Below are 27,171 nucleotides of genomic sequence, written 5' to 3'. Positions count from 1 at the left end.
TGGTATCAGATCAGGATTGGTTCTGAAAAATGGTATCTAGCCAGACCGACTTTTTTCATTGAATGGTTTTTGGTCATTGTTTTTATCTCAGATTAACTAAGCAACATAGTGATTTATATTACTGTGGCAAGTGGGGCGGGCCGAGAGACGAGGGAACAAGGAGGGAGGCCAGCAGAATGATTGGGAAATCAGTGACACCTGCGCCCCACCACCGGTCTCGAGTCCCACGTAGGAGATGGAAGGATATACGACGATAGTGAAGGAGGAGAGAGGACCAGGCCTGGGCCATATTTTATGTTTTGCTTTTTATTTTGTGCGCACCAGTCATCCGTGAGGGGCTGGTGCGCTGTTTTGTGTTTATTTTTGTCATTAAAGTTTCATTTTGATTGTGCACTGGTTCCCGCCTCCTTCTTCCGGATGAATATGGAGATTTTATTATTATAATTACTATAATGATTTTATTGATAATGAATAAATGCTTTAAATAATGATCAGTTTCCATGTCATGAATTTGATGAATGTTTTGACAGCTTCATGGGGAGCCTTGAAGTAGAATTTAAATCACAAGAAAGGAAGCGTGAAAGTATTTTTAGACGATTTATTAAAAAAAAAAAAAAATCCAGTTCAAGTTACCATATAAACGTGTAACCCATTCAAACCTTTTTGGAATTTGGTTGGATTAAAAATTTCTTCCTCACGTGTTCCACCTTATTTTTCCATATTAATTTAAAATTAAGAGAGTCAATAGATGAACGGGCTTAAAAAAAGAAATAAGAAGATGAACGGGCTTCACTAATCTGACTATTTAGGATTGATAGTATGAACATTCGGACGCAGGGGGGTGTGTACGAGCGCGCGCCCGCTGCGGGTCACGCCGAGTGCAGTGAAGCGCGCGTCCTCTGGCGCCGCCCGCAGGTGAGCCGGGGAACTGCGTCAGTCTTTGTGCCGCCGCCATCTTGACCAGCATCCGGATAATCACTACCTGAACACACTGATTTACAGCAAACACACACGACTACAGGTGAGAACATGCATGATATAGACATACGCCGCGCGCTCACACTCCACTCTCACGCGCCCCACTCCACAGAGCGCGTCCGTTCAGCGTTAAATTCAATCTGGAGCCCCGAATCAGCCGTTAGCCGCTCACACTAGCTAGCCGCTAGCAGCTCCAAATCAACATAAATTAACAGAACACGTGAGATATTTCTAAAACAGGGCGAAATCCGACAGTTAGCTGCTCAGTGTGTTAATGTGTGTTACTGTAGTGTCGTTCTCATGAGCTTTATCTGACAAGAAGAGTAGCGACACCCACTCAGCTGATAGAGATTTGTGTTTATATGGGACAGTTTCACGCTCATTACAGCGCCTTTAAATGATGCTACACACACCTGTGTGCGTTAGTGTGGGTGTTTTTATCAGGACAGTTGCTGTCAGTTCTCTGGTTTACACTGTGATAGCTGTGATGATGAGGATGATGAAGGTGTGTTAAGAGAGACAGTCAGACTGTCCTGCTGAGCATCTCTCTCTCTCTCTCTCTCTCTCTCTCTCTCTCTCTCTCTCTCTCTCTCTCTCTCTCTGTCTCTCTCTGTGTGTGTGTTATGCTCGGACTGGAGTCTGACAGTTTCTTCTGTTGTTCTCACACTCATGACACACTGTTGATATATGATAATAGTCGTAGTCCTTACCAGTTTACCAGTGAAATCACATATTACATAACTTTGCTTTCAAACACTCTTATTTTAAATACTGATATAAATAATGCTATAAATATCTAATAAATTATATTAATAATAGTGTTTCTGCTTTATGTAAATGTCGCTTCCAGTGGTAAATCATTGGAAATGAATCAATTTGAAAATATTATATAAATCCATTTTTTTTTTTTTTAAATCTAGGCCTACGTCATGTACAAACTTCTTATGGTGGCCCATTAGTGCATAATGCAACAAAATCGCCAAAACATAACAGGAACAACCTGCAACACAACAGAAGCTCCCTTTCCTGGATGTGTTAAAGCTAGGCACCAGAGGTAATAGTCTAACGAAATCCAAATTTTGGACATTTTACTGTAGTACCATTTCTTTAAACCATTAGCCAAGTCATTTATATAGCTATGTGAATTTAAAGTGTCATTTGAAAAGCCTGGTACAGTAAAAGCTGTTTGAAATTGGAAATATTGTTAGACCATTAACTCTAATATGAAGCCTAAATTTGAGCTCTGAAGCATCGTTTACGTGGTCATGAGTCATGACAAACAGCCTTGTGAAATGCATTCAACAGTAATAATCTGTCCATCAGTATGTTATGGTAAGGTAAATTTTTCTAAATTAGTATTTCCATTACCACTAGTATTAAGCTTGCATTTTAGTTGTACGCACCTTTATCGAAAGGCATCAGCAATTTGAAGTAAGTGGATATCAGAAGTCTACACACCCCTGTTAAAATGCAGGGGTGGGTTGGGTGGGGGGTTTAACTTGGCTATATTTGCCCACTCTTGTTTGCAGAAATGCTCCAGATCTGTCAGATTGTGAAGGCATGTCCTTGTGCACAGCCCTCTCAGATCACCCCACAGATTTGAAATTAATTAAAAATCATAACAAAACATAATCATATATCGTGAATTCACAAATAAATAAATATATGAAATGCTGGTTTAATATATGCACTTGAGGTAACTGTGACTTTACGTGACATTTTGTTTCACTGGCATCATTCTGTGACTCTTTGCTGATGATTTATTTCCGATTAAAAGTAACAAAGCACAGAACTTGTTGTGTTTATGGGATGGCAGGCACGCTACAAATAATGAATGGAATTAAAGACGTGAAATATTTCAAATATGTTCTTTCTAAACAAGATGTCAGATGGTTCAGTTTCTTATAATAATCCCAGTTCAGATGTACTATTTTACTGGATAATTATTACATGCTGTACTACAGAAATATATTTTGTATTCAATTACTGTTGGCAGTATGCTGTAGAAAGTCTTGCAGTATGTTCATTTAATGTAAATGTACTCAGTACTTGATAGGGGCTCCTTTTGCTTTAATTACTGCCTCAGTTCGGCGTGTCATGGAGGTCATCAGTCTGTGGTATTGCTGAGGTGGTCTGAAGCCCAGGTTTCTTTGATAGTGGCCTTCAGCTCATCTGCATGTTCTGGTCTTGTTTCTCATCTTCCTCTTGACAATAGCCCATAGATTCTCTCTGGGGTTCAAGTCTGGGGAGTTTGCTGGCCAGTCAAGCACACCAACACCATGGTCATTTATGGTCATTTTTTGGCAGTGTGGACGGGTGCCAAATCCTGCTGGAAAATGAAATCAGCATCTACAAAAAGCTGCTCAGCAGAAGGAAGCATGAAGTGCTCTAAAATTTCTTGGTAAACGGGTGCAGTGACTTTGGTTTTCAAAAAAACAAAAAACAATGGACCAACACCAGCAGATGAATTTTCACCCAAAATCATCGCAGACTGTGGAAACTTAACTAGGGCTGGACCAGAATATTTGATTATTTGAATGTTCCTTTGGTCTGTTGGGATTCGATTTTCAGTTTTGAGATTCAAATAATCCTTTACTTTTTTTTTTGAACACCTGGCATCCCCAGTGAAACGGTCTTCATTCGTGCTTGAATATACCTAGATGTTGTATATTTTCAGGCCGAACAGTTCTAAGGACTGTCATCAGGTTCAGTTACAGTTGTATTCTCGCTATTTGATCAAACAGCTAAGTAGGGCTGTCAAAATGGCTGAAAAACTAAATTCGATCAAAATTCAAATTATAATCGAATTTAAAATGCATAATTAGGGTGAAGAAAAGCTTTTGGCTTTTGGCTGAGGCCACAAGATATTACTAATGCACATTTATTCTAAGCATTAGAAAATATGACAGTGAAAAATGTGCATAATATTTAAAATAATGTTTATAAACGAATTATAATAAAGTAGCTTAAGGAACTATGAACAAAACAGCATCGTGTGTGCATGCATATAATACAAAGGGATGAAAGCCAATCACACAGTACATTTTTCATTTAAACTTGAGAGGCAGTGGGATGGGGAAACACCCACCATGAAGTCTCTAGATATGTTTTTGAAAAAAATTTAACCCACCTTAATTTTACATGGCTTTCTAAACATGCGGCTATGTTGTGCGAGATGTGAGTACAATGGTAATAGAATTTATCTCTCTCTAGAAAAATTTAAAGTATGCCCGGGGCAGGCCTTAAAGCAGCTTCCTTAACGGACACCTAAAATTCGAATGCAAAATTTTTGTATTCGAATGTGGATTTTTATTTAAAATTCGATGAATATTCTACTTTTTTTTTGACAGCCCTACAGCCAAGTAAGTTGAACAGCTACGATACATTCAAAATAAAAATGTCTGAGACAGTCTGGTCTGTGGAGGAAATATTTACCTGTGTTGATATTATACCCGACGTCACCTTCTGTTTATTTTATTTTTCACGTCAAGAGTTGTCTTTTTTTCTGTTATTGAACAAATTAAATATTAGATTAAAAAAAGGAATCCCAAAAACAGAAATATCTGATAATCGTCCATATCGCTTGTTTATATTACACAACCAAGGCATGACTGACGCATTTATAATGCATTCCAAAGAGCTCCGTTTTAAGCACCACAGTGGAAAATGAAACGGGCTCGGCTCAAAGTGGAAAACTGGCTTATGAATCGCCCATGAGTGAATGTCATGATTCAGTTCATCTGGAAGAGAAGGCAAAAATGCCGAAGGCTTCAGCTGTGTGGTAGCACTTTAAATTGTGTGAGGACAAGACAAAGCCAGTATGCCAGATATGCAATCTGAAACTGTTCTACTACGACAGCACATCAAGTTTGAAAAATTACCTGAGTCCTGAAAAGCCCAATTTATACTTCTGCGTTGAACCTACATCGTAGCTACGCTGTAGGCTATGTGTAGTACGGCGTAGCCTGACGTGCCTCTCCCCAAAATTTATCAGCGTGTCAATTCTACGCTGACTGCAAGTGCTGTGATTGGTCTGCTAGAACCCCTCCCTCCGTATGTACTTGAGTTTTGTTAAGGTGTTTATGTGCACTTTAATATATTTTAATGTAACACCCTCTTGTATAAAATAAAAACTAAGCAAAGAACAAGTGTCTTTATCATTTATAATACTGCATAGCATTATACATCAGTAGTTGTCCGCGACCAACAATGTTGATATGCCATGGTGAAAGTCCTTGTGGAGATTGAAAGAATTCCCTCTTCTCTTGTTCGGTTGTTGTCACTTTTTTGTAGTTTTAAATTATGATTTGACATTTATTTGCCGCCGTCACGGCTATAATGCTTCTCTGACGAGACGCTTCTTCTTTGGCTTTTATCGTGGTACTGCAGGATACACCAACAACATGCCCCTGGTCTAGCGGTTTGCATGTGTACGTCGACATGTACAACGTGGTCAATGGTGGTATACCCCTCAAAATCCACTTTTCTCAAGATATAATTTTTTTTCTAGTAATTTGAATGTTGTATTCGAAAGGAGATGCAAAGAAATTACACATTGTTGGGTGTTAGATTTTTTTGAGTCACTTATTTGCTTTAAAAAGTCTTTTAAAATGTCAATGACGTCATACACATTCATTAGGAGAATGCTAACGTGTTATGGGCAACAACAACTCAACCTGTAAGAAATAAAAAAGGACATGTACTCGTTCATTCAACTTTCAACCTATAACCCATGTTGAACTTGCAAAACCTACAATTAGATCAGAGATTTCTCAACGGCAATCGGGTGAAAGGGGCAAATTTAGCCGTCTAACCCCATAGACTCCCATTCATTTTGCACTCATGGTGATCACCCCCAGTGGAACTCTGGGGGTACTGCAACCAAAATTCTGTACAATAGGACTTAATAGGGAGTGGGAAGGCTCTCCGTAGACGGGCTCTGGTATTACTGTGTAGATCATGTTAGGTCTTCATCTTATATGTAGGTAGTGCTGACAGAATTAGTTTCTTATCTCTGTTTTGTTCGGCTCTGGTTTAAATCTAATAATAATAATAAAAAGTACTATCAGACTTATTGTTATAGGTTTGTATTTTATAAATTGTCTATTTGTATAAATTTGTATTAATGCAACACACATTAATAGACTAATACTCAAAAATATAGCCCTGCAAACTTAATAACTCTTTAACATACACTACATTTATTTTAAGAAGAGTTCACTTACTGTCAGCGCTGGAGTCACATGATGCTTCATGTGCTGTTAATTACTTCACCACCTACAAACAACAGCGCCACCTTCAGAAACAACAGACTTTTCAGTGCTGTAGTGTAGAAATCCTCTGACCAGATCTGATATCAAGCCTTTATTGAACTTATATCTCAAAGAACTCAACTATTTGAAGAGTGTGAACAAAATGACTTACATGAAGTCTGTTAGAAATGTTCCAACAATTCCATTGTTTTTGATGGCAGCATGTGACTTCTGATTTGAATGTCAGGCAGGTTATCAGACTGTCAGTGTTAACAGACAGCAACCTTGTTCAGAAAGTTGCTTAATGCGTGGTTTTTCCAAAAGATTTCACTGTAAATGTTAGTATAGTAACTATACGGCATATTATACTGTATACTGTAAAATAAATAATTAAGTCTGTCACACTGTCAGCCTGGAGTGACGACAAAATAGGGAAAAATATATATATTTCTTGTTTTGTTTATTTTACTTTAACAATTAAACATTTTTTATTGAACGAATCAAAACAATGGGGATGTGGTTTATAAAAAACTCAAGTAGCGCTGCACAGTTTGGAGGTGAAATATAATTGTGGTTTATTTGGTAAAAATTGCAACGTTTTTATAAAAAATTATTATTTATTAAGTTGGCTTGAGAAAGCCAACTTACTGATATTGTATTTAAACTTATTATTATGTTGGCTTGGCAACAAGCCAACATACTGTTATGCTATTTAAACTTCTTCTTCTTTTTTTTCTTATTATTATTTTTCTGACAGAAATTCTGTACGCTACTCCTCCTAGGGCTTTAAAGCCACAAGCCCCAAACTCGGCAGACACCTGCGGGATAGAGCGGTGCTGGTTGCTATATCTTTTCAGACTGATCAGACTTAAAGTTTTTTTTTTATTAATTTTTAAATGTCAAATTACATTACCCATAGACTTACATTAACTGAGAAAAAATGCGCCCCTAGTTGCAATAACCGAGATTAAAGGGAGGAGTCGGGTTTCGTTTCACTTTTAAACCGGTTAAAAATACCAAGTAAATAATACAATTTCCCTCAAACTGACAAGCTAAACCAACATATCTGATTATTACAGGGGTCAGGGCTCATTAATAATTTATTTCTGGGCAGAGAGCAGTTAGAAAGACGAGAGAAGAATCAATGCTGCTCAGCTCAGGCACTGTCTCCAGGAGCTCACAACGAGCGAATTCATTCTTATTTAAGACCTTTTAAAACGGCGACTGCACGCAATCCACACGTTAGAACACACCAAGAGCTAAATTCAGATATTTCTGAACTGTTTAAAGTAATAACATGATATATTCGCGGCAGCCAAATGTCCGCGAGCCCGCGATGTATTTCTCTGAACACTTGAAGTCCACATGACAGCCGCGTTTCGGGGCGAGATCGGACAAATAAATAGGCTAGCTATATAAACTGACAAGCTAAACCAACATATGTTATTATTACCGGGTCAGGTCTCATTTATAAATTATGTCTCTGGCCAAAGAACAGCGAGAAAGACGAGAGAGAAATGAGCGCTTCATCCGCATTTTTAAGCGCTTCCAAAAATAATATCACAGCGAATTGCACTAATCCACCCATTAGAACACAACAATAGCAGAATTCAGGTGTTTTTGAACTGTTTATGTGTGCAAAATGAAATATAATTTGACAACGTGATACAGCTTATGAATACTTGATGTCTGGGCAGAGAGCAGTCAGACAGACGAGAGAAGAATCACGGCTGCTCAGCTCATGCTGTCTCCACGGAGCTCACAACGAGCGAATTTATTCTTATTTAAGACCTTTTATAATTAAATTATATCGGCGATTGCACGCAATCCACACGTTAGAACACACCAAGAGCTAAATTCAGATGTTTCTGAACTGTTTAAAGTAATAACATGATATTCGCGGCAGCGCGACTGCCCGCGAGCTCGCCATGTATTTCTCTGAACACTTGAAGAGAATTTACAGCCTGTCACATTAAAACACTGCAGCGAAACGGCACAAAACAATTAGAACAATATATTATACACATGAAAATGAGTGTTTATATGTGATTGTGAGATTTTATCTGTCAGGCTGAACCTCACATCAATTGTTATCCATCGTCACAACATGGTAAAGTCATTTATATATATTTTTTAAGAGCTTCTTAAAATAAATATTCCTGCGAATGCACACAATCCACCAATTAGAACACACTAAGAGAAAAATCCAGGGGTTTTTGAGCCGTGTATGTGTGCAAAATGCAATATTTGACATCGCGAAGGGAAAAAAAAGTCACATGACAGCCGCGTTTGGGGCGAGATCAGACAAATAAATAGGCTACACATTTCATTCACTCTGACAAGCCAAATCAACATATGTTATTATTACCGGGTCAGATATCTCATTAATAAATTATGTCTCTGACCAAAGAACAGAGAGAAAGACGAGAGAGAAATGAGCACTTCATCAGCATTTTTTAAGAGATTCCAAAAATAATATCACAGCACTAATCCACCCATTAGAACACAACAAGAGCAGAATTCAGGTGTTTTTGAGATGTTTATGTGTGCAAAATGACATATAATTTGACAGCGCGATACAGCTTATGAATACTGGAAGGAAAAAAGTCACGACAGCCTTTTAACTCTGGAGTCGATTAACGCATATACGCGTTTTGAGTCATTTTCTGCTGATAACCCTGACAATTACTTAAATTACATTTTCAGTTTTAAACGTACAGATAAGAGCAATACATCAATCGAATCTGTAAAGGGTCTACTTTTTTTTGGATACAAACACAATAACAACAAAACTTTGTGCACTTATAAAATAAAGATAACACACAAGGTGTGCTGTCTTCAACCTTGTCTGCGCTGATCTTCATTTACAAACACGTCATTAAAATGAACTGTAACTCCATGAATACTCAACGAAGAGACATGAGAGATATATCTATAGAAAGTTTGACATGTCTACTTTTAAACTAAACAAGTGCTGCCGAACAAATATTCTGTGATAAAGTACGCGATGTCCTTTTTTCACGTCTCCCTTCTAATGTGTATGGAAGGCCAAGAGGGTCAAATACACGTTAAATACGCGTTGTTTACTCATGAAAAATCAGCTATATTTCACGTTTTAAATACACGTTAAATACACGTGAAATACACGTGAAGTATGCCTTAAAAATCAGTTTGAACAGGTCAGTGTCATTGGCTGCTGAGGACTTGGGTCAAACCACTTCTGTGTGCTTAGAGGGGTGTGCCATTCATAGACAGGCAACCACCATTTAACATGCTATAGATCAGCTTATTCAGCCTTATTATTTAGTCTTTTTTCTTTTCTGTTTTGTATAGCCTATAGAAATAATATATTTAAGTTTCAGTTTTATGAAATATTTATTTTTTAATAAATATTAATTAAAATTTTGTGGTGATAGCATAACGTTTATAAAAGTTACAGTATTTTGTAATGAAACAGGACTTTTTGTTTAGCTCTTGACTCACCGAAGTATACTATATATACTGTCCCTTCTTTAATTTTTCAGTAGTGTGATAACTTAAAATATGTTGTCAGTACTATTAAAATAACATTAAATTGAATGGTATTTAGGAGATTATGGTTTTTGCATGACTTATTTCGCATTCAGCTAGACAACCCTGTCGTAGCTGTTATCATAGCCTAGGCTTTTTATTAAAAAAGAAAACAGCAAGGGACCATGGAAAAAGACTGTTGCAGGTGTATTTTTTATGGTATTATTTTTTATTTTTTTTTGCAGCGGGGCAACTCAAGAATGTTGGGCACACAAGTACTGTGGCTCTTTTGCCCCATGGCCAAGATGGCCAAGCCAACATCAAAGTTAGTTCACTAACTTTTAATTCTAGTTATGTTGGCTTGGCAACAAGCCAACATACTGTTATGCTATTTAAACTTCTTATTTTTATTTTTTTTCTTATTATTTTTCTGAGCAATGTCAAACGCTACTCCTCCTAGGGCTTTAAAGCCACAAGCCCCAAACTCGGCAGACACCTGCGGGATAGAGCGGTGCAGGTTGCTATATCTTTTCAGAATGATCAGACTTAAAGTTTTTTTTTTATTAATTTTTAAATGTAAAAACTCATTACCCATAGACTTCCATTGTCTGAGAAAAATCGCGCCCCTACTGGTTGCAATACCCGGAGTTTTGTTTACTTTCACTTTTACATTGGTTAAAAATACAAGTAAATAATACAATTTCCCTCAAACTGACAAGCTAAACCAACATATCTGATTACAGGGGTCAGGGCTCATTAATAATTTATTTCTGGGCAGAGACCAGTCAGACGAGAGAAGAATCACGGCTGGTCAGCTGCTGGAGGCATTGTCTCTTAGAGCTCACAACGAGCGAATTTATTCTTATTTAAGACCTTTTAAAACGGCGATTGCACGCAATCCACACGTTAGAGCACACCAAGAGCTAAATTCAGATGTTTCTGAACTGTTTAAAGTAATAACATGATATATTCGCGGCAGCCAACTGCCCGCGAGCTAGCGATGTATTTCTCTGAACACTTGAAGTCCACAGAGAAATTACAGCCTTTCACATTAAAACACTGCAGCGAAACGGCACAAAACACTGAGCTACACTGAGACCAAAAGGGTCGCATGCATCACTGATTATTTTTGTACCTACTTATGTGTTATGCTATGATTTAATATGACCATTTATTAAAACAGAAATGTTTATTTTAAGAATACGTTTTATAACGTAAATTATGTCTCTGGCCAAAGAACAGAGAGAAAGACGAGAGAGAAATGAGCGCTTCCAAAAATAATATCACAGCGAATTGCACGAATCCACCCATTAGAACACAACAAGAGCAGAATTCAGGTGTTTTTGAACTGTTTATGTGTGCAAAATGAAATATAATTTGACAGCGTGATACAGCTTATGAATACTGGAAGGAAAAAAAGTCACGACAGCCTTTTAACTCTGGAGTCTATTAACGCATATACGCGTTTTGAGTCATTTTCTCCTGATAACCCCGAAATTTACTTAAATTAAACTTTCAGTTTTAATCGAGCAATACATCCATCGAATCTGTAAAGGGTCTACTTTTTTTTGGATACAAACATAATAACAACAAAACTTTGTGCACTTATAAAATAAATATAACAAACAAGGTGCAGCCTTGGTCTGCGCTGATCTTCATTTACAAACACGTCATTAAAATGAACTGTAACTCCATGAATATTCAACGAAGAGACATGAGAGATATATCTATAGAAAGCTTGACATGTCTACTTTTAAACAAAAAAAGTGCTGCCGAACAAATATTCTGTGATAAAGTAATCCATATCAAAACAACGCGATGTCCATTTTTCACGTCTAATGTGTATGGAAGGCCAAGAGGGTCAAATAGACGTGAATTTTAACGTGTCTCTGTAAAGGGTCTACTTTTTTTGGATACAAACATAATAACAACAAAACTTTGGGCACTTATAAAATAAAGATAACAAACAAGGTGTGCTGTCTGCAGCCTTGGTCTGCGCTGATCTTCATTTACAAACACAACATTAAAATGAACTCTAACTCCATGAAAACTCAACGAAGAGACATGAGAGATATATCTATAGAAAACTTGACATGTCTACTTTTAAACCAAACAAGTGCTCCCGAACAAATATTCTGTGATAAAGTAATCCATATCAAAACAACGCGATGTCCTTTTTTCACGTTTAATGTGTATGGAAGGCCAAGAGGGTCAAATACACGTGAATTTTAACGCGTCAACAACACGTTAAATACGTGTATTTCATGCGTAGACAACACGTATTTAATATTATTTATTTATCGGCACTGCACAACATGGTAAAGTCATTTATATATTTTTTAATAGCTTCTTAAAATACTATATTACTCCGATATTATATCCAATATTGTTTAACACGTTAAATACATGTTGTTTACACGTGAAAAATCAGCGGGTATTTAACATGTATTTCATGTTGAAATACACGTGAAATACACGTGAAGTACACGTTAAAAATCAGTTTGAAGAGGTCAATTTCATTGGCTGCTGAGGACTTGGGTCAAACCACTTCTGTGAGCTTAGTGGTTGGGGTGTACCATTCATAGACAGGCAACCACCATTTAACATGCTATAGATCAGCTTATTCAGCCTTATTATTTAGTCTTTTTTCTTTTCTGTTTTGTATAGCCTATAGAAATAATATATTTAAGTTTCAGTTTTATGAAATATTTATTTTATAATAAATAGTAATTAAAATGTTGTGGTGATAGTATAAAGTTTATAAAAGTTACAGTATTTTGTAATGAAACAGGACTTTTTGTTTAGCTCTTGACTCACCGAACTATACTATATATGGTGTCCCTTCTTTAATTTTTCAGTAATGTGTGATAACTTAAAATATGTTGTCAGTACTATTAAAATAACATTAAATTGAATGGTATTTAGGAGATTATGGTTTTTGCATGACTTATTTCACATTCAACTAGACAACCCTGGCGTAGCTGTTATCATAGCCTAGGCTTTTTATTAAAAAAGAAAAAAGCAAGGGACCATGGAAAAAGACTGTTGCAGGTGTATTTTTTTATGGTATTATTATTTTATTTTTTTTGCAGCAGGGCAACTCAAGAATGTTGGGCACACAAGTACTGTGGCTCTTTTGCCCCATGGCTAAGATGGCCAAGCCAACATCAAAGTTAGTTCACTAACTTTTAATTCTAGTTATTATTATTCTTCTGAGACTAAAATTTTCAACTGCTACTCCTCCTAGAGCTTTAACTCTACAAACTCCAAACTCAGCCCAGCTCTTCAGACTGATCTGAAGTTAGTTGCTATATCTTTTTAGACTGATCGGACTTATACTTTTCATAAAACTGAAGATTAAAAATCATAAAAACTCCCATAGACTTGCATTGAAAAGCCTCTGCTCAACTGAACATTCCGTCAAACTCCAACTGTCAAAAATTCAAATCTAAACACACTGAAGCCCAGTAGACTCAATTAGACTAACCTTCTATGTACTATTACTAACCCATTCAAACTCATTCAAACTCATCTATCTATCTATCTATCTATCTATCTATCTATCTATCTATCTATCTATCTATCTATCTATCTATCTTCAAACTCATCTATCTATCTATATTAAAACTAATCTATCTATCAATCTATCTATCTATCTATATTAAAACTAATCTATCTATCCATCTATCTATCATCAAACTCATCTATCTATATTAAACCTAATCTGTCTATCTAAATCTATCTTTCTATCTATCTGTATTAAACTAATCTTTCTATCTATCTTATGGTTGTATCTATCTATCTTCTGACTGTATCTATCTATCCATCTATCTATCTATCTATCTATATTAAAACTAATCTATCTATCTATCTATATTAAAACTAATCTATCTATCTATCTATCCATCTATATTAAAACTAATCTATCTCTCTATCCATCTATATTAAAACTAATCTATCTATCTATCTATCTATCTATCTATCTATCTATCTATCTTCAAACACTATCTTCAAACTCTATCTATCTACCTATCTATCTTCAAACTTTATCTATCTATCTATATTCAAACTCTATCTATCTATCTATCTATCTATCTATCTATCTTCAAACTCTATCTATCTATCTATCTCAGACTGAAAACAGTCAAACTTAAAACTTTTTAAACTTCTTAAACTTTTCAAACTTTTCAAACTTTTCAGACTTTCTGGTCAGGCTTTCTCAAGCCAACTTAAAGTTTGTCTTGACGAACTTTTTTATCTAGTTATAAATGTTGTTGTTGTCAAATTAAAATATTACAGTTTTTTTTTCCGTAGAATTAAAAATGATGAATTACTGCATTTAAGAAAAATAATACAATCATTTTATTTTAGATTGCTGTAAAATTACAATACAAATATTTATGACTGTCTTAAATGTTTCATTTTAAAGTGCAAAACCAGACTCTTCAGAGGCGTTTTAAAGGTTACACAACTCACGAGCTGGACAAACACGTGTCTGTGTAACTGTGGACAGCTGCACACTAACAATCACATGCGTGTGTGTGTGTCTGTTTCAGAGCGGCAATGGCCACTGCACCCTACAACTACTCCTACATCTTCAAGTACATCATCATCGGTGAGTGTATCAGCAGCAGTGAAGCATTCAGTGGTGAGTCGTCAGGCTCTCATGTCTGCTCTCTCTTCACAGGAGACATGGGCGTAGGGAAGTCCTGCTTACTGCACCAGTTCACAGAGAAGAAATGTAAGTATGAGTGATTGTCAGGCCTCTCCTTCAGCATGCTCGATCAACATCTTGAGCCAGATAGAATGGGTATATGGGTTACATGAGTCCAGTAGAGTTTTAAACATCCAATCATTCACTAATAGTTTCAGTATGGTATCTTCACATGAAAATGTGCGAAACAAACATATAATCTCACACTAATGGGAATACATGCAGATTCAGAGACACTTTCCTAATGCTGACATCCTTCTGAAGTTCCTCCTAGTGCTAAGATCTGAGCTGCTCTTAAGTTAACATGATGTCCTACACACACACACTGAGGCTACATGAGTCAGTAGTTGTTGTTTGGGTTCACCATGAACGCTCTGCTCTCCTCAGTCATGGCCGACTGTCCGCACACCATCGGCGTGGAGTTCGGCACCAGGATCATCGAGGTGAGCGGTCAGAAGATCAAGCTGCAGATCTGGGACACGGCAGGTCAGGAGCGCTTCAGGGCCGTGACGCGCAGCTACTACAGAGGAGCGGCGGGAGCGCTGATGGTCTACGACATCACCAGGTACGTCAGCCGAGTGACGCGGCGCTCATGCTGCTGTTATCTCTAGCGATGGAAACACATGCTCTGTCTGTGTGTCCTACAGGAGAAGCACATACAACCACCTCAGCAGCTGGCTGACCGACGCCAGGAACCTTACCAACCCCAATACTGTGAGTACAAGCAAAGTCTGGACTGGAAAGACACAGGTTGGGCTTAAGGCCTTTCTCACACTGAATGCAAAAATTTGGCGGGAATGTTCAATGCAATGACGGTTTTGAATCAAAACAATTCACACCAGGCACGATCATTTGCGGCATGAAAAAGCAAGGATTTTTTTAGTGCTGTGTGTCAATTTATTTTCTCTCCTGTATGCACGGAGCTTTCTTTAGAACTTCTGCATTAAAGGAACACTACACTATTTTTGGAAATTCATTCTCCAACTTCCCCAGAGTTAATAAATTGAGTTTAATCGTTTTTGAATCCATTCAGCCGATCTCCGGGTCTGGGGATAGCACTTTTAGCATAGCTTAGCAATCATCATTGAATCCTATTAGACCAGTAGCATCGTGTTCAAAAATGACCAAATTAATTTCGATATTTTCCCTATTTAAGACTTGACTCTTCTGTAATTATATCGTGTACTAAGACCAGCAGAAAATGAAAAGTTGCAATTTTCTAGGCCAGTATGATTAGGAACTAAACTTGAATTCTGGCGTAATAATCGAGGAACTGTGTTGCCGTAACATGGCGCAGTGATACTACGCAGTCTCTGAAAATGGGACCACTGCAGCCATATTACGGCAGCACAGTTCCTTGATTATTACATATCTGTGGAAAAATGCATTGTTGGTCGGCTCCATCCAGCGTGCAGGTGTGAATTATCAGATAGCAATCAATCAGTCGTTTCCTGCTTGGAGTGAAAGCACCATTCGGTGGTGATTAGCCTCATTTTCACACTCCGATTCAGATTTTATTAACTACACAGAGCCACTGTTCACTGACAGGCTGCCTAAAACCACGATCATATTTTGCACGTTGTGCGCAGCTTGACAGTGAACAACGGCTCTGTGTAGTAAATGCTGCTCCACGTGAAATCACGCACGTGTACAGATTTACCGCTGATTATAGAAATAGCTCTACCGACAAGATGTACATTAAATATTGACCGAAATTTATCGTGCATCCCTAATAAATAAGTTGTGTCTCAGCACTATAGCATTGTAGTAACATAACATGTTGGGCCATTAGCAAGACTCTTGACACCTACTGATATACTGTAGACAGTTAATTCTTTAAATGCAGGTGCACAACGCACATGCTAGTTTGCAGTCGGTAGTAGTCTGTGCAGTGTGCTTAGGTCCAGATGCAGTCGACGTGAGGGAGCAACACCGTCAGCTTTCGTCACTGCGGGTTCTGTGAGGACAGCTTGATGTGTCCTGGGCTTAACAGGCAGTGTACCCATAGGATAGCATCAACCTAGAAACCACTGAAAGCACAAAAACACTCTGCCAGCTGCCTAGCAGCCACATCTGTATGAATAAGTCATGTTTCAGCACTGTATCATAGCAGTCACAGGGTTGAGCTCTGTTGACTTAGGGCACTGCACAGTATTGATAACATATAAAAAACCCTGCAGCCTCTTTCACCAAACTGTGACATCTAGTTTAGCAACAGCAGGCAGTCGGCCGCGGGTGTGATTGACAGGTTGGGGGTGGGGTTTATGGTTGGTTTGGCTCAGAGAGGTTTCTCTGGTGTGTTTGTGCAGGTGATCATACTCATAGGAAACAAAGCGGATCTGGAAGCGCAGCGGGACGTGACGTATGAGGAAGCTAAGCAGTTCGCTGAAGAGAATGGTGAGTGAAGCGTATGTCTGTCACATGACCGATCACACGACACCGTTCTGATTTCACGCTTGTTTGTGTGCACAGGTCTGCTGTTCCTGGAGGCCAGCGCTAAAACGTGAGTAATTCCAGCAGCTCCAGCATTATGGATGTGACGTGTGCAGTGAAAACATCACAAATAAGTCATCAGAGAATGTGTTTATGAACTAAACCAGACGTCAGAAACATATCCGTCATGTGTACATGTATTTATGAGGAAAACCCAAATGCTTTAAAAATGTTCACAGAGCTGAACTTTGAGAGAAATATGCTATTTAACATTATCATTAATATTCAGAGAATAACATTTCTGACACCAATTACTCTTCCATACTCTGTCCATCCGTAGCAACTACCCAGAACTCCCTAGCAACTAGCTTTAACACAATGCTAGCATGTTCCTTATATAAAATTCCTAAAGATAACCGCATGTTTATAAGATTTTGGTACGTTTATATATGGTGCTTTTTTAGCATGATGCTTGTATGTTCCTAACGTTTAAGCATGTTGTTAGCATGTCATAGCATATGAATAGGATTCAAGTTCAGCAAAATGTAATCTATTTGAACTGTGACGAGATTGTATTGGAAAGCCTGGTCAGAATGATTGATTTAACTTTAAGTCTGAAAGTTTTAAAGCCATGCAGTCTCTGATGGATGAAATATTACAATATTAGCACGGTGCTCGCACATTTATGTTAATAACATGCTTTAAATGTTTTCACACATTGCTCATATGTTCCTTTCTTACATCACCATTGCTAAAGCACATTTAGCACATATTGATAACAAGCTAATAGCATGTTTATAACGTTTTGACAAAACGCTGACATGCTCCTAGCATATTTTAGCTTGTTGCTTGTGTGTTTTAGCATGTTAGTGTATTTTAATGTTTTACCATGTTGCTAGTGTTTCAAACTTTTCTTAGCATGTTGCTAACATGTTTTATTATGTTATTATCATGTTTCCAGCATGTTGCTAGTGTGCCACCTCATAAAATAGTTGGTTTTTCCGAAGCCATCAAGTTTGTCTTGATCTTTTATTTTTATCTAGATGTGTTCTTCTTGTTCCATGAATCTCATGTGAGTGTATAGATGCTAACCGTGTGTTTGTGGTCACAGAGGTGAGAATGTGGAGGATGCGTTTCTGGAAGCCGCCAAGAAGATCTACCAGAACATTCAGGACGGCAGTCTGGATCTGAACGCGGCCGAGTCTGGCGTGCAGCACAAACCGTCAGCGCCGCAGGGCGGCCGGCTCACCAGTGAACCACAGCCGCAGAGGGAAGGGTGTGGCTGTTAATGACCTTGATCCTCCACAAACATCCTACTCTTCCTCCATCACACACACGCTCGCGTTGCAAGGCAACCACAGAGAGGATCATGTGCTCATTTCCTCCTGTTTCTCTCTTCATCTGTCCATCCTCTCTCTCTGGTCAGTGTGTTCTTCAGTTCCCATCTTCACCTTCCTCTGACTGCACCGCTGCTCATCGCATCACACGCATCAGTTCAGCTTCTTTTTATTGATTGATTTTATAGCCCAACAATGTGACATCACAGAAATAAGACCCATACTGAAGGAAGTGGCCAAACGTGACATCGATTCATAATAATGCTGCTGCTGCATGGGTTGTGTTAGGATCGTTTTAAGAACATCAAATACATATCTGCTGCCATTTTTCCAAACGTATGAGTGTCAGTGTGGTTGTGACGCATTCAGAGCAGTGAAATCGTGCAGGAGAATCAATCTGTTTGTGTTAGTCACCTATAGGACACCCGTCTGATGTGCATTCAGATAAAAAGCACCTGGGTTGAGGGTGCAAAATAATGCATCGCAGTTTTATATGCACCTGCGGCCAGAATCATGCATTGCATTTTTTCTTAATCTCAAAATGTGCAGTGGTCTCATTGATTTCACTGATCCCAGATTTATAACCTAATGAAACGTCTCCTATTGCAAACTCGCAATCACGTGCATGTCACATGTGAGCGCATGTGTGAGTGTAGTCGGTTTGGGTCAGACAGCTTTATGAATCAAAGGCAATTTACGGAAAGATTAATTATTTAATCGCTCCCATCTCCTTTTCTGCTCCTTCATTCTATCAACATTCATTCCTCTGTCCTCACCACCATTATTTCATGTTGCCTTATTATTTTTCACGTTAATATTATCACCGTTTATTCTCAGCTAGCTCAACATGCAGTTCAGTCTTGAGTTAAACAAACGGTTTTAAAACAGTACTACTGTTTTTGTATAGATCTATGAAATGTGATGGAACTGTCTCCAGTCACTGCATTGGCTTGTATATTAACAGCACCACCACAAACTTCCTCTGAAGCAGCATCTGTGTCTTAATTCAGTGTATGTACCATATGAAATCAGATCTGATTCAGCTGCTGTAAATAAGGCTGTATCTGTTGGTGATGTAACAGAGCACTGACTCCTCACTTGGCGTATACATCACAAACTCTCACACATCCAGCTGAAGAGACAGAAGGCAAATTCTCCTTCAGAAAGTCTTAAAAATGGAGCTCAGATCTTGACTGATCTAAGGCAGGCACTAGTCCTTTTGAACTGTCTGAATCTGCGATTTGAAAGACCTTGCTGTTGACATGAACAAAAACAGTACATATGTATAAACTTTGAAGGAGCTGTGCTAACGTTTGAAAATCTGTTCTTGTGTGTATATGATTTTAAAATGTTGACATTTTGATTTTAATGACGATAATAAAAATGTAGACAAAGTGTTTTTGCTTCATTCTGAGTCAAAGTTTTAAATGAAGATAAACCACAAACACATGCATATGCAAAAGCACATTAGAACAGAGAGCAGACAACATGAACACACTGACAGAAACAAATTACGTTGTTCAAGTAGAAAAATTGCTTTGTATTTTTTGCAATAAAAAAAAATTGCACCAAGGTTACAGGAAGAATCAACTAAAAATAAGTGATGTGTATTTACAAAGATGAGCAATTAGTCTACAAAAGGGTGAAGCTTGAATACAAATTTAATAGTGGCATGATTTTAAGAGGAAAAAAAAACACATGAAATGTCAACACTGGTAGTACCATGTTGAATTAAAAGCTTGTGGTTGGCCTCTTCCTCAGGCGTCGCAGTCTAATGGCAAAGTGTTGGAAAAGACAAACTAATACTGAAAACTACACAAGCAAAACAAACACAAAAGTTTTAGTAAGATAGTCATTGACTCAACTCCCATCACCTCAATAAGAATCATGGCTTGTGGTCACTGGATAAAGCTGCTCCGTCAAGTCCGTGATCCTGGAGCACTTCTGTCAGTGGTGTGTGGAAAACCTTTGAAATTACGTCAAGTGGTAACTGAAGACATCTATACCTATACTGTTTCTGAAGCGCAGATTCTCACTTCTCAATCTTTCTCCTTGAGACAGTAGTGTTTCATTCACTGACCAATGATTCATGTTCAGCGAGTCTCTTTAAGGCAACCGTAGTTTTGGAAAGGCATGTGTGTAGTAATTGTGCTGTAGGAACACTTGTTCAAAACCCTTGACGGGCCTGGAAAAGGTGAGAAAACCTACTTAACGACCCCATCAGTGAAATGTCAATCATGGCACAGTGTTGCAATCATACAATACTTGATCAGTCGGTTTGAAGTTCCTCATATCACAGGGACCATTCACATCTCACAACAAAGCCCTTTCTCGACCAACCACACAAAGAAAACTAAGCTGGACACATCAATAAACAGTCTTTATCAATACTATGATCATGAATGTAATCAAAAATATATTTTGATCCCTTGAAAAGTGTGAGGCACATGAGGTGTTTTTCTGTCAGTCATCTGCAATGCTGAGATAATGCTGTCTATAACAAATACTTTGAGAAAATGGAGAGAAGAAAAGTCAAGGAATTGCAGACAAAGATTCATAAAATATCAAGTTACTAAGGCTTGGACCTGGGCTACCTTAAAATCGCCAAACAAGAGTCTGGAGCAACATTACTGGTTCCCCTGCATTTGTGCACTGCTAGTAATAAGACACTGAATCGTTCTTAAATGTTCCACTATTTGGCATGAGAAAAGCTGAGGTGGGTTCAATGGAAATGTATGGCACGCCACAGCCAACCAAGAGAAGTCCCAGACACAGAGATATCAGTTCCATCTGTGCTCTTCTCCGCTACCTCTGAACTATGTCACTGATCTCCTTGATGGAGGAAAGTAGCTTTGAAAAGTCTTGTGTTGTGTTGGCTCCCCCAGTGGCAGCAGGGCAGATCTGCAGCTCACGCAGGCTGCTCTCCAACTTATTGATGGCTTCACGGAAAGTGAACTTGTTGCGCATCTGCTGGATGGACTCGACGTAGCTTGCGCAATACTTGGACAGATTCTTGCCAGCTTCCAACACTGCACTGTGGCTGCCGGTTTGCTCTGAAATGCGGCCAATGGCAGCTCGCACGAGCTCCGTGCTCTCCAAAACCATCTCGCGTGTAATGCAAGAATTGGAGAGTCGCTCTGATGGCTGGCGTGTTTTCCTTAGTGAGCGGCGAGTCGTCATGAGGGGAATGAAGTTGGATCCTGGGTCACCAACAGCCGATCCCGTTCCCATCCCTGGTAGCTGACTGCTTGGGGATGTCGGAGAGGTCTTTGGGGGCTGCACTTTGGAAGTGTTTTTTGGCAATTTTTTGCCACTTTCTTGGGAAAGACTTGTCCCCCTGCCTTGTTCTGTGGATCCAAGACTTAAAGGGTTTTGTTCAGAGAAGCCTTTGACTTTGGTATCCGAAGAGATATCAGAAGTGGGATTCCTCGAAGACTTTCCAGATTTGGCACTAGAGACAGGAGGTGGAGGAGGAGCCGGTTTAGGTTTTGTAAACTTCCCCTTCTCTCTGTCTCTTTGTCCAGGGACTTCAGAAGAGTTCTTGAGCCTACGAGGTCGGCATTCATCACCAGATGCTCCCAGAGGTGGAAGCACCGCTTGCAAGGCACTTGTTTTGGAATTTTCCATCTGCACATGTGGCCGACGGGTGAGCTTAGGTGTCAGAGTCAAAGGACTTGATCCAGGACTAGACTCTGAGTCCTTAAACACTTCGTCAGGTGCATCTTCAATTTTCTTGGGAAGGCGTGGTGGCGGGGTAAGGGTGCCACCACGTGGCATGCAATCTGCTTTCTTGCGTGGTAAAGCTGGCTTGCCTCCAATGGTGCCAGAGTCAAAGTGAGATGACTGGATGTCACGCGGCAAGGTGACAGACTTCCACTCAGTGCGTTCAGACCCTGGGGGCATGCTAGAAGCAGAAGACGACCTTAGGAAGCGCTTGGAGTTTGACATAGGATCTTCCTCTGTGGGTGGAGTTGTGGCAAGCTTTCCTCCGCCACCCGATGTTGTTGCTGTGCCCTTTTTCCGTGAATGTGAAGGGAAGAGCTGACCAGGATATACTGGGGCTCCGTTAGTGACTCCGACAGCCATGGTATTGTTGGAGCTTATCAATTTGGAAGGGTCAATGCTGTGCAAGGTATCATTGGTGGAAGCCCCGTTGTTGAAATCATCTCTGCAGTCAGGACCCAGTCCTTTACGATCCAAGTGCCCATCCATCTTACCAAAGGAGCTGCTGCGCTTTGGGGGTGCCGGGGCGGTTCTCTTCTTTTTCTTGATTAAACTGAATGGATTCATTCGGAACTTATCTTTATCTTTAGGAAGGAGGCGATCATCTTCGTTCAAGTTACTATCAAGGACAGGCCTCGGGAGCATCGGGGGCCCTACCACCTCAGCCTCTGCTGCATCTGGAAAGGGTAAAACTTTATCAGTACAGTCGCCCACTCTTGCAGAAATTAACTCAGAATTAACTGTGAACATTGGGAAAGTAAAACTTACCTGGACTGTCACCATCCCTACTGTCCATATTTCTTCTTAGTGTCCTCGTCTTAGTGGGAAGTTCTGGTGCCTGCTGTATTGGACCCAGTGTCAGCTTCTTACCCTTCTTACCCAACTCTTTCTCCACCTCTGTAACCCATGAAGATTAAAGATGAGCTATGAGAAAAGTACACACAAATCTCTCTAAACCTCCAGAGACAAAATCTTACCATCGGAGATACTGGACTCTTGAAACATTGTTTCAAATGCCTGGTGAGTTTCAGCAAAAGAAGGCCGCTCTGCAGGGTTCCATTTCCAACCTAAAGATAGAAACACTAACGTCAGTCTAAAAGGCAACTAAAGACCTGAATTAATTGCTTAATTGTAACCATCTTATTCAAATACTTTAGTTTGTCTACTTTTTGCTCCTTGGATTTTCTTCAGTGATCCAACAAGCTACTTACAGGCCCTCATGAGCTCATAGACTTTCTCTGGGCATCCTTCGGGTCTGTCCATGCGGTAATCTTTCTCTAGTAGCTCGTATACTTGGGACAAGTCAATTCCAGGATATGGAGACATCCCGTAGGTGGCAATTTCCCAAAGCAGGACACCAAATGCTAAAGAGTTAAAGCAAGAATTTTAGTTTTACCCATAAGAGAATAATGAGTGTTTAATTGATTTTTGCTTACCCCACACGTCTGACTTAATGGAGAACTTGTTATAGGCCAGACTCTCTGGGGCGGTCCATTTAATGGGAAACTTGGCTCCTACATGGGCTATGTAGGTTTCTTCCGTCATCAGGCGACTCAGTCCAAAATCTGCCACTTTAACTAAGTTGTTTTCCCCAACTAAGCAGTTACGAGCAGCCAGATCCCTGAAACAAGAATCAGGTGTTAACTGGAAACGTGTCACTTCCTATAAATACCGTAAGGGACAACCCCTTATCCTTGTCCTGTAATGTTTAGTCATTTTTTTTAGTTCACAGAATGATAAGACTGGAATGGACACGGTATAAACAACACAATAAATACATTTTGTAAACTACAAGGACCTGACATTCTAATGGTTTCTGAAATTGACTTCTTAACAGGGCTATTCAGTTATCTTGTGTGCTTCTTTTTGTAAATCAGGCCGAAAGAATGATACAACTGCCTATATAGATAATTTAATTATTGTTTGTCAAAGTGCAATAAAACCTGTTCTAGCTATTGTGAAATACCTTCTGTCTGTTAAAGCATCACTAAGAGAAAGGCTCTAGGCAGAAACTCAAACTATACACATAAAGCTACTATAAACAATAGTATGAAAAGCCAAGACATTGAATATTTAATAACAATTGACTGGATTTATTACAAACGCAGCACCTACAATCGTCTATGTAGGTGTCACATCTACACTGCAGAACATCTTGCTCACCTGTGGATGAAGTTCTTCTTCTCCAGGTACTCCATTGCAGAGGAGATCTGCGTGGCCATGTAGAGCAGCACCACAGCATTGACCTCCTCATGATCACATTCACGCAGGTAATCCAGCAGGTTTCCATGAGTCATGAACTCTGTGATGATATAAAACGGAGGTTCCCGTGTGCAGACACCTGACATTAGAGAAAAATAGAGTATATAAGCACGATCATTCATATCTCCATCTAAAGGCGGTTTCTTGTGACTTTTCTCTCTTTAAAATTAGGTATCGGTAACAACTATGAAACTGATCAGTCCCTAAATTGGACAAATTCAAGTATGATGTTTAATGTGTGCGTTTTAATTTAAAATAAAGGTAGTTGATGAAGTCAAAGTCGATTCCTAATTCTAATAATTAAACAACCCTGATGTACTGGCCCGTTACTGCTCAAACCTTTTTATAAAAATGCATTTTAATTGCAAATTATATTAGCGCTTTACATTTTCTACATCATTCTTCTGAGTTATTGTTCATCTAGATCAGTGGTTCTCAAACTGGGGTACTCCATTTGCTCACATGCACCAAAAAATGTGCAAACAGTAAGAGATGTTGAGGCAGGCAAGGTGCTTAGGTTCCACCTACAGGACATGCCCTCCATTACAGATTTAAAAAGAGGAATAAAAAACAAGGCAAGACATCTTTAAGGCTGTGTTATACTTTCCGCATGAGCAATCTGAAGGCACACACAGACAACGTGGAAGTGGACAACTTGTATTTATACCACCGTAAGTTTAGGCTGATGGTTCGCTCTGAAACAGACATGTGAGCAAACAATTGCCAATCTGTGCATGTCTTTATATTGTTTTATTGATAGATTGTACAGGTTTGAGTAGCAAAGGGCTTCTTCACACAGCCTGTGCATGTGCAATGGTGCTTTTGAAGCCTGCTGTATGCGTGGTCACAAAAAATGAGAGGCACGCAGTCTTCCGCTCAGAGCCTCCGCGCACACTATCCGATGACGATTTTTACACCACACTTATCTATTGTGTCTCCCGCTGTATGTAGTGTTAGGTGCCAGACAGGTAAAAAAAAAAAAAAATAGAAGGGGATACCCAGCTACCTTTGACTGTTTGTTAACATTTCATTAAACAGTGAGTAATTTATTAAAATATATACAATAGGTTTCATTCAAATGTTGTGTCTGATAAAAGGGTTATTTAAAAAAGGTATATGTATTGCGTGCACATTTTTCAAATATTTTGTGACTAGTGTGAGAGAGGGGGTATGCAGAAGAGCATTCATGGCTCGTTTCCACCGAGAGGTACGGGTCAGTACAGTACGGTATGATTCGGGACAGGACACCCAGATCCAGCTTGCATTTCCACCACCAACAGTACCCTTACTTGATAGGTGTCGTGTATGCTGGAAAGTAGCAATCAACTTCATTCACCCACAAAGATGAATGATATTGTCTCTGTGTATTAGTGCTGTGCTCAAAATATATGACAATATATCGTCACAGAGATTTTACAATACGAATATCGATACAGCTGGCCCTGTATCGATATTGTGGCACATTCACAGCAGTGGACAGTGCTTAATTTGAACACCGTTTAAAATGCAAAGCATGATCTGTGTGAGTGACTGATCGTTTGTGTGCGTAAGATACAGAAGACAGCGCATTAGTTTAGAACTCTTTTTCATTTTATTTTCTATTTTTATTTTAAAAAGTAGAATGCATTCATTTGTGCAATGATATTTTTGTATATATTAATATGAGTAAATTACAATATAAATTTATTAGAATGAGTAAATTATTATTTATGGGCTTAAAAACTAAATGCAAACAATCAGAAAGTTGTACCTGGTGGGGAGTGCCCAATGTTAACATTACCTATATTGTTCAGTGGTACAGTTATGGAGACCCTTCATATGGCAGAGGTCAACTGCATATAGTTAGCACTGGCCCTTAAGTATGCAGTGTTTCATAAACGGCTGTTTTACTAAATTCTAAAATATGAAAATATGAAATTATAAAAAACACTGTTGTATTTGCACTCTATGACGTAAACAAGCCCAACATGCATGAACAGCATGATGGAAAGAATGAAGGAGAAGCTTCATTCCCATTGCGTTGTCATTCCCCTTTTTAGCACGCACAAGTGACGATTTTCTGTCAACTAGGGATGCACCAGTTGACCGGCCATAAATGGGAACCAGACAGTTTTTACTTAAAATAAGTGATCGGCAATCAGACAGTTTTTGGACTTTTTTTCGGCCGATTTTTCCAGAAGTGTGCTCGTGTGCACAGACTACATTGTAAACATTCGCTATCATGTAATGGAAGTGTGGAAGTATTTCGAAACCCGTGCGCAGGACACGGGCAGCCGTTCATTACATGAAGTGCAGAATTTCATGTCTGAGGCACAGTTAGCCGGAAACAAACAGCAGCTGGTACACTGGCGCACAAATAAGAGCCTTTCCCTGCGCAAGCGTACTGTAAATGTCCCTACACAAGCGAAGACAGTGAAGCGATGTTCAGCTCAACTTCTCTCGTGTTGGATGAGAAACGAAACAGACTATACTGACAAAACTGAAATCCTTTTTTTTTGTAAAGTATAACTTGCAAACACGTTTGAAAAGCCAGAAGTAAACGTCAATTCTGTATAGGATTATTATTTTTCTTTTATCTTAAAAATACATCGACTTAATTTGATTTAAAAATCACCTGCTGTAGCACAATGAAAAAAAGTGCTTCGTTCATCCAATGAAAAATTTGAGGGTAATGATTCACATCTATATTTTTTTAATTTGAGCAAATAGTTATTTATTTTTCATTGGCTCAAGTAAAAAAATATAGATGTGAATCATTACCCTATTTTTTTTTTTAATTGGACGAATGGAACACTTTTGTTTTATTTTTTTTTCTTTGTTTTATTCACACCAACACTATTTGATTTTAACATTTTGGAATTATTTATATAGCATACTTTTTTTTATTCACACTGGCAAAACTTTCTTCTTTTTTTTTTTTACTTAAAACCAAATATAAAAACTAAAATACTGAATGCTGATT

General features: G+C 38.7%; 2 protein-coding genes across 3 annotated transcripts in view; one reads left to right on the top strand and one right to left on the bottom strand.

The window, feature by feature from the left end:
- Positions 1-864: 864 nt before the first annotated feature.
- rab14l (RAB14, member RAS oncogene family, like) lies at positions 865-19,619 on the top strand. Its single transcript, XM_052591682.1, has 8 exons — positions 865-1,021; positions 14,297-14,355; positions 14,428-14,481; positions 14,842-15,019; positions 15,102-15,168; positions 16,764-16,851; positions 16,927-16,957; positions 17,999-19,619. Exons 2-8 carry the CDS (start codon positions 14,304-14,306, stop codon positions 18,174-18,176), a joined length of 648 nt encoding a protein of 215 aa, XP_052447642.1. The 5' UTR covers positions 865-1,021; positions 14,297-14,303; the 3' UTR covers positions 18,177-19,619.
- A 121-nt stretch (positions 19,620-19,740) lies between these two features.
- Positions 19,741-27,171, bottom strand: part of abl1 (c-abl oncogene 1, non-receptor tyrosine kinase) — a 43,792-nt gene continuing 36,361 nt past the window's right edge. For both annotated transcript variants that reach the window (XM_052591672.1, XM_052591673.1), the window contains exons 6-11: positions 24,111-24,288; positions 23,384-23,568; positions 23,159-23,311; positions 22,925-23,014; positions 22,716-22,844; positions 19,741-22,624 (exon numbers count right to left, since the gene is read on the bottom strand). In XM_052591672.1, coding sequence (XP_052447632.1) covers positions 21,030-22,624; positions 22,716-22,844; positions 22,925-23,014; positions 23,159-23,311; positions 23,384-23,568; positions 24,111-24,288 — 2,330 coding nt within the window. In that variant the 3' untranslated portion in view covers positions 19,741-21,029. The remainder of the gene's footprint in view (positions 22,625-22,715; positions 22,845-22,924; positions 23,015-23,158; positions 23,312-23,383; positions 23,569-24,110; positions 24,289-27,171) is intronic.

This window comes from Carassius gibelio, chromosome A5 (assembly GCF_023724105.1).
Source record: "Carassius gibelio isolate Cgi1373 ecotype wild population from Czech Republic chromosome A5, carGib1.2-hapl.c, whole genome shotgun sequence".
NCBI lineage: Eukaryota > Metazoa > Chordata > Actinopteri > Cypriniformes > Cyprinidae > Carassius > Carassius gibelio.
Note: the sequence above shows the minus strand (reverse complement) of the source record. Positions and strands in the feature narration are given on the sequence as shown.

Coding starts and splice junctions, on each gene's coding strand:
- rab14l (XM_052591682.1), top strand. CDS start 14,304: ATGGCCACTGCACCCTACAACTACTCCTACATCTTCAAGTACATCATC. Junction 14,356..14,427: donor CTTCAAGTACATCATCATCG/GTGAGTGTATCA, acceptor CTCTCTTCACAG/GAGACATGGGCGTAGGGAAG. Junction 15,020..15,101: donor ATGGTCTACGACATCACCAG/GTACGTCAGCCG, acceptor TGTGTCCTACAG/GAGAAGCACATACAACCACC.